Source organism: Pyxicephalus adspersus, chromosome 8 (genome assembly GCF_032062135.1).
Source record: "Pyxicephalus adspersus chromosome 8, UCB_Pads_2.0, whole genome shotgun sequence".
NCBI classification, from domain to species: domain Eukaryota; kingdom Metazoa; phylum Chordata; class Amphibia; order Anura; family Pyxicephalidae; genus Pyxicephalus; species Pyxicephalus adspersus.
In genome coordinates this window covers 16597571-16605483 of record NC_092865.1, presented here as the reverse complement: position 1 = coordinate 16605483, position 7913 = coordinate 16597571, and the positions used below count along the sequence as shown (strand labels likewise).

The 7913-nt window shown below is 38.9% G+C and overlaps 1 protein-coding gene across 1 annotated transcript in view; it reads left to right on the top strand.

The window, feature by feature from the left end:
- The window catches only part of SPATA6 (spermatogenesis associated 6), a gene marked incomplete in the record, with an annotated part of 56069 nt that overhangs the window by 3628 nt on the left and 44528 nt on the right, over positions 1 to 7913 (top strand). The window contains 1 exon segment of the mRNA XM_072419607.1: positions 6362 to 6431. Within this exon segment, the coding sequence (XP_072275708.1) occupies positions 6420 to 6431 (12 nt within the window).

Genomic DNA, 7913 nt, shown 5'->3' with positions numbered 1-7913 from the left:
GATAATAATTGGAAGTGTGTACGTAGCTTAAGGCTTAGTCTACACGGACTGTTTCCCCAGCATTTAACCTGAGGCTTTTAAAGCCCTTGTTTGAAGTCCCCATGCATTCCAATAGGCACAGGACGTTTCCTTCAGGCACGTTCTTGAGCGTTATCTTAAACGTTGCTTGCAACGTTTAAAAAATTAAAACGCTGCATAAACGCGGGAAAACGCATGAAAACACTTCAAACCGCTTCCATTGAACTTAATGGAGGCTTTTTCAAGTGTTTTTTAGGCTTTTTATGAAAGCTTCTATTGAAAACAATGGGCGCTTTTATAAACGTTTTTAGCAGGGCTTTGGACTCTGAAAGCCCCCTAATCACTCCCGCAGCCCTCGAGGAGCTGTGACGTGTTCTGTATCTGTAATACATGTCACAGCTCCTCTAGGGCTGCGGAAGCAATCAGGGGAGCAGAGCTGTCAGCATAGCAGAGCTCCGCTGACTGCTCTGCTCCCTGATTGGCTGAGGAAAGGGAAACCCTGATGATGCTTGAGCTGTCATAGGCGTTTATAATAGTTTTTTTAGCGTTTTAAAGTTAAGCTTTAAAACGCTTGTAAAAGTGCATAAAAACGCATATAAACGTGGTAGGAATGTTTATATGCGTTTTTAAAATTGTTCATGTAAACCCAGTCTAAAGGAGGAAAAAAAAGTTTTTTTTGCCTTTCTCTTGATCTATAGGGTTTAATTCCCTAGTGGTTGAACTTTATGGGCTTTTTCAACCTGACTAACTATGTAACTATAAATTGGGGGAAAAAAAAAGAAAAAAATCCATTATATTAAATATACAGGTTTGCATATTAGCTAATAGAAGGACTGGGTTCCTTACAAATGTACTTTTTGCCATTCATTTTAGGATAACACCACAATGCACAAGTACAGTATGTGCCATCAGACTTGCTTTGCAGAACACTACAATGTACAAAAGGTGCACTGTTCCTAAAAAATGCTGCAGTTCCGGTTTTTCATCCATTCTTGTAATACAAATTACCATAAAAATGCAGCACATTGAGGCTCATTTGGTAGTGCAGTACAACAGAATCACAATATGATAACCTGAACATTTTGAGTGAATAAAAGTGGTAACAAGGTATGCATGGGCATCTTGGTCATGTTTTGTTCTTTTACTTTACAAACTGCTTTCTGGACTGTAAGCTCCCTACTATTTTATGTGTGGTTCCATTTCCTTCCCCTTAATCCCTGCCATAGCCACTTTTATGTGATCACTCCTTGTCCACACGCTAGTCCGCTGTACAGCCAAGCATGCACTTTATGTATTTAGCACTTTTATGTTAATAGGACGTCCTCAAGCCCTCAGTCGTGTTATCTTCAAGTTTATTACATTAACTTTTAACAAGAAGTTCAGGAAAAAGACCAACAGGTGAACCTGAGTGATCCAGCCAACCTTTAATGGATTTCTTAAAATCATTTTCGTATTTTTTGACAAATGTTTTGGTTTCACCCAGGTCCATCATTGAAAGTCTATTTTTTAATAGTTGCACTATGGTCATATACACAGTAAATCTATTTTACAGAGTGCAAAGGGAGCCCTAAAACCAGGGGAGTTCTCATAATTATAACCCAACATGCTCCAGCACACTTTTCCTTGATTATTTTGCCTAACTATTGATCAGTGGGGCAGCACATCATATTATTATTATTAGCCAGTATTTATTCAGCACTGACATATTACGCAGCACTTTACAAAGTCTTGTCACTTGCTGTCCCTCACAATTTAATGTCCCATCACAGTCTAAGGTCAATTTGTGGGGAAGCTAATTAGCCTAAGCACATTTTTGGAAGTTTTTGGAATGTGGGAGGAAACCGGAGTACCCTGGGGAAACCCACACAAACACAGAGAGAACCAGCAAACTCCATGCAGATAGTGTCCTTGCCAAGATTCGAACCTGAGACCTAGGCCTGCAAAGACCAGAGTGCTAACCATTGAGCCACCAACAAAACCCATACCTGTTCTATACCAGTAATGGGAAGTGGGGTTGTAGTCACCGAAGCCTTGGAGCTCTGCACGTTAGGTAAGAAGACACATGGAAACTTCCAGGTGTTTATTTTACATTACTGCTGACTTGAAGGCAGCATCACTTTAATAACCCCCCTGTCTCCAGAAAACATCCGTGACATTATCAATTAGAAGGAGAGATCTGTTGGGGGCCAGATTAACATTTATGTTTTGGGCTTCCCATGAGTTGTTGCAATAATTAAATAGGACATTTATCTGGAGAACCACTTTACGAATCTTCCCGTCACTTTTTCTCAGCTGGCAGTTAATACTTTTCAGACTGGGTGTCATGGAAGCAAATTGCATGCCTTTGTAAGATCAGCTGCAGACATGATTTGTCCTGAGCAGAAAGTCCTTGAAAAGGTTTTTGGAATGCGTCCCATGGCTCCAAGTGCTCATAAATACAATTTCTACTGAATAATATGGCACTTCACCTAAGTGCTGTTATATATATGTCATTATCAGTAAATGCAAGATTTATGACTAGCTGGTCCTATTACTGGATTATACTGAATGTTCCACTGTGTATGCACTGACATCAGACAAAGTACAGTGATAGAATGCTTCCCTGCCACCTATTAATATTAATAGAACTTTATTTGTCTTTAATATTTGAATGATAAAGCAGATCACCAGAAAGTCTGTAATTTGTCACCGCAAACGAAATTGTTGCCCGACAGCGATTCAGCACATTCGTATTTGTTGGGGAGCCAGAATGCAAAGCATGAACCTATATTAAAGTAAAATAGAAGATTTATGATGTGCACAAGGCCAGCTGTCATGCGGTGATCTTCCAGCTGATGTGGAACAGAAGGCCTGGCATTTCTGATGCTGAAACTGATGATTCCATAACAGCCTGGAATACAGAAATGGCGGTTCTTAGGTCTGTTCCCACCAGGGTCACTATTTGCATAAAGTCTCAGGCTGGTTGATTGGATTCCACCCAAATAATCACTAGTGCTTGTGACAATGTGGTTAATGACTTTGGGTTCCTATGAGGCATTGACTGATTTAATGTTCTCAGTAAACTGCATTGCTCAGGATTTCAGTATGCACATTTATATAAAGGAAATAAATATTAGTGCAGTAAATTCCAGAAGAATAGATGACAAGTAAAAGCTCGGCTGTATTTTTTCCTGGAGCAAATCAGTGGTGTGACCGTATGGCACATACAAAGGCAAGACAAGGGGTGCCCAGGCAGGATGAAAGCAAAACATTTATGAAATTTCTTTATATTTTTGTGTTTTTTTTTTTTTTCTACTTTTTAAAGCGGAAGTAAACTAAAAAAAAATCACCTGTACTTCTGAAGATTCCTTGCTCTCTTTCAGGGTTTTCCTGGAATTGGTCCTGTGCCGTCCTGAAATCCACCTTCGGAGTGGCGCAGATGCAGCGCCAGGCGCCGCCATTTTCTTTCTATGTTTTCTGGCTTATGCCTACGTCACCCGATCCCGTACTGCTCAGGCATGCATGGGATCCGGTGAGGGAGCCTGCTGTAAATGGGGGGGAAAAAGAGTGAGAGTGCTAATCTCAAGCATGTGCGCAATTTTTTTCCCATTGAAGGAAAAGCTCCTTCTGCTCATTGAGCCAGAAAACTCTGAATGTGTGACGTGGGTATCCCTGGTGGCTCTGCGCTCCCATTCTGTCTTAAAGGGTTGTTTATGGGGATTTTTAGGGTTTTAGCCAATTTTGTATTTTGTTTCTAAACATTCCTAATTTAAAGCATAAGAAAAACGAACTTTATATGAGTGCATAGAAAACAAATGGTCCATAGTCTGTACATTGATACCACATAGGAAACGTACAGAATCATCCTAATTAAGGAAACACATACTGAAAAATACATTCCTGAGGAACAACTATAACATTCTTATCCCGTGGCATAAATATAGCATTGCTGATTAGTGTCAGTATAAATGGCCCTATTTAAGGCTATTACTGTCCCCTCGATCCCATAAAGCTGGTATATTGGGATAATCCCACAAATCGCTGCCATTCCTACTATGTAGTATAGAATTGAACATGGGTGCCCCGTATACTGGACGTGAGGTCTTCCATATGCATATTGTTGGACACCCATCCTATCCACAGCTACACGTGGCAGTGTACGGACATCCAGTATTTTAATGTATGCTATATGTTGTTAATTTGGAATTTAATATATTAGCAGAAAATTGTCATGCATTCTATAAACATTTTTTGTAAGAAATGAAAAGAAATGAATATAAACCATGTTAGAAAGAAAAAATATTTAAGGATATAAGTCTACGTATATCAAGTTTTTCTACCTACCCCTCAGCTGGTGCAGCCTTCCTGAAGTTGCCCAAGCATTGCCATGATGCCATTCAGCTGTATGGGGATACATCACACTGCCCTTTTAGGACACAGTGACAAGTTTTCTTAAACGCTTATTTACCCCACCACATGACACTCAAGTTAAAGTGATTCTAAATGCTAACATATAAAAGATTGTAGGTCAGGCGGCATCCATTCTGCAATAACATACCCCTAGCTGCCAGGGTACCAATTTTTTTATATAAAATTCACCCACCGGTCCTGGTTCCATCATGGGTTCCATCATCTTCTTTTGCTCTTCTCTAGGTTCCTGATCTTTGGTCATCTTGATTGGCCATCACCTGTCCCTTCTCCAATAAAATTTCAGCCTGATTGCAATTTTTCAAAGTGTAACAATAGTTATGCTTTAATCCTAAACTCCCCTTCTTTGTTCATCTGCTGGTCCAAAAAGTATACTAAGTTTTGTGTCTGTCAGTGTTGGACCTTACACAGGGTTAGTAGCCTTCTCGCCCCCATGTGACAAAATTCAGCTCTGGCTATTGGCTGCTCAGTCACTAAGCACTGCATACTTAAAATAAAGAAGTAACATTACACAACACCCCACTTTCATTACCAAAAATCCTTAATCTTTTTGATGCTCTTACAGAAGAACATAGCCGTGGGAAAGCGAGGCAAAGGTGGGTATCTCTGGGTGTGCAGGACTTTCAAGCAAAATTTTGCCCAGAATGAGCGAGTTTGGGACAAAATAAGAATGCCATTGTTGTTCTTGTCCTGTAAATGCTAGTTACTAATCTCTCTCTGACCCTAATCTAAATTTAGATCTCCAGACCTATACACCCACTCTAGGTTAGTGATGCAGAAATAACAGCAATAGATCAGTATGACAATCAGGGTATTAGCATTTTCTGTGTATATAATTTAAAAAAACCACCATCATTGTCTTGGTGTTGGCCTGAAAAGCAATTGGAGTCAATTGGTTTTACACCTGCTTTTGAAAGAATCTCATTGTTGTTGGTTAAAAACTGATAACCGACAGTTGTTATTAGTGATATGACTGATCCAGGTATTACAAAGACAAAGACTTCAGAAAATATCAACCTTTCTGTTTGCTAAGCGACAGGGTTGCTAGCATGATATATAGTCCCCAGCTAAATTGGGCTATGTTCACTCTAGCAATAAAGCTTTGGTGTGGGAACCGCTTCTTTGTGCCAGTGAACCGCTGCCTTGGGCAAGACGATACAAGTAGCTTCCTAGAGCAGAGGTCGCCAACTGGTGGACCACAAGAAAATTTTGGTGGTCCGCAGCTCTGGCTGGTACGCCCCCCAGTGGGGTCTGGAGAAGGATCCTGCTGGAGGAGCGCACAGGCCAAAGCCGCAGACCATGTCCCCCGTATGTACACAACCTGCCCACTTTCCTATCACAGGTATAAGTGAGCGGGTTCTAGCATCATGACGTCCCTATGCGGGAAGTTTCTTCCCCTTTGAGTGACACACGGCTCCCCGCTCATGCGTAGTCCAGAGTTTTTGGACTCAGTGGTCCGTGACATCCGAAAGGTTGGCGACCACTGTCCTACAGAATGAATGGGGGCAGCATTTTTTTGCCTGGAGTTTTGCCTTATTTCATAACCCTTTAATATAAAAACCAACACTTTATTTACATTTCCCATTTGAACTTGTTTTTCTCTTCCATCTGAAATGTGTTTTTAAACGGTTATCAGAAACGCCACTTAAAATCGTCAATCCTAACCAAACAATCCAGCGGAATAAAAGTCAGATCTTAATTGTTGTACAAAGCAATGTAATGATTTGTAATTGAATCGTCAGAAATGCAAATGTTATCTGCTTGACATTTCCTACCAGTCCTGTGTCTTTTTTAATTATCTTTATTAAAATCAGGAGCTTACAAAGGGAATGCTTCACAATTAAACCCCAGTTTGTTACACCGCCTGACATTTACCTGTTATAGCCTTTTCTTTTAGACCTTGATGTTTAATTATTGTTTTTTGTGGCCCCTCCAGGGATTTGTTGAAAAAAAAGAAACGTACGTTTGAACGGTGACCCGGCAACAAAGCAAGAATGCAGAAACAGGTTAGAGATCTTGTTCTTGTTTATCTAATGACAGAAGACATTATGTAAAAGGCAGCCAAATCTGTGCCACTTTTTCTATTAAATAAGAAATGATCCTGATTATTTTTTTTTTTGTCAACAAGTTTTACTGCCACAAATCCCTCCGCTATAAAGAAAGCAGACAGCTCAATTAGACTTCAATTAACAGTAAGTGTTTTTATTGCAAAGACACTGAAACTCAGTTGATATAATTAAAGTGGTCAGCTTGTATACACTCTGGCATTTCCCTTTTCTTGTTTTATTTCATGCTGCTCCTAAATATTTGCTGTTCATTTTGAAAAATATGCCACTTAGTGGTAATAAAAATCCACTGATTACCACTTTTATAATACAAACACAAATTATTTTTTTTAATTTTTTTTTTACATCAGTTTCCTTTATACTGTAAATACTCCTAAGTGGTGATTTAAAGGAACTGATCACCAATCAGTAAGTGATTGCTATGAGATAAATATGACCAATGCAAGGATAGTTCACCACTGTATAGTTGTCTACCTATACAGTGGTGAATGCTATCTGGCTATTCAAAAATGGCAGAGAACATGATCTCTATCTTATGTATACAAAATGAATAATACTACAAATGGTAAACAGTAGTGATCACTATACTTGGTTGATTCATAAAAGTGACAGCTGTTATGAATAGGGCAAAAGACAAAAAGAATGCTAAACAATTCTACAAAATATTGTAAAAGATTGCTGAGATAATAGGATTTTGCAAATAATTATAAATATATAAATGATCCATATAGGGAACTTTCTTCTTAACTATTAACCTTAAGATCATTACAAAGAACAAGAGGGGATTCTTTGCGTCCGGAGGAAAAGAAGTTTAAGCTCCGGATAAGGAAGGGATTCTTCACTGTAAGGTCTGTGAAAATGTGTAATAGGCTCCCTCAGGAAGTATTTTCAGCAAGTTTTATAGATTGCTTTAAGAAAAAGCTGGATGCATTTCTAAAAGCACAGAAAATAACTGGGTATTAAAGCTTTAAAGTAAAGATAATTGAGACTGTTGATCCAGGGAACATCTGATTGCGTCATGGAATCAGGAAGGATTTTTTCTCAACTGTTGGAGCAAATTGTACCAGGGGTTTTTTTTTGCCTTCCTCTAGACCAACTATGTCCATAGGGTTTTATATCTGGGATGTGTTTATTTCCTTAGTGATGGACTTATGTCTTTTTTTTTTTTTTTTTCTTTCAACCTGACTTACTATGTAACTGATCATTCTGAATTCCAACTTTATATGTGTGCCCCTTTGTCAAAAATGTAACTAACTTTTTGAAAGTGATCTGACCTGTTTATAAATAATGATATAAACCTTTAATTGTAGCCTTGTTTTAATAATTAAAGTACAAATAATAAAAATAATAAAATTGCTATATTTCTAGGAATAGATGGTTCCTATCGGTCCGGTCCATGCCTAGTCAAGGGCCAGACAGTCC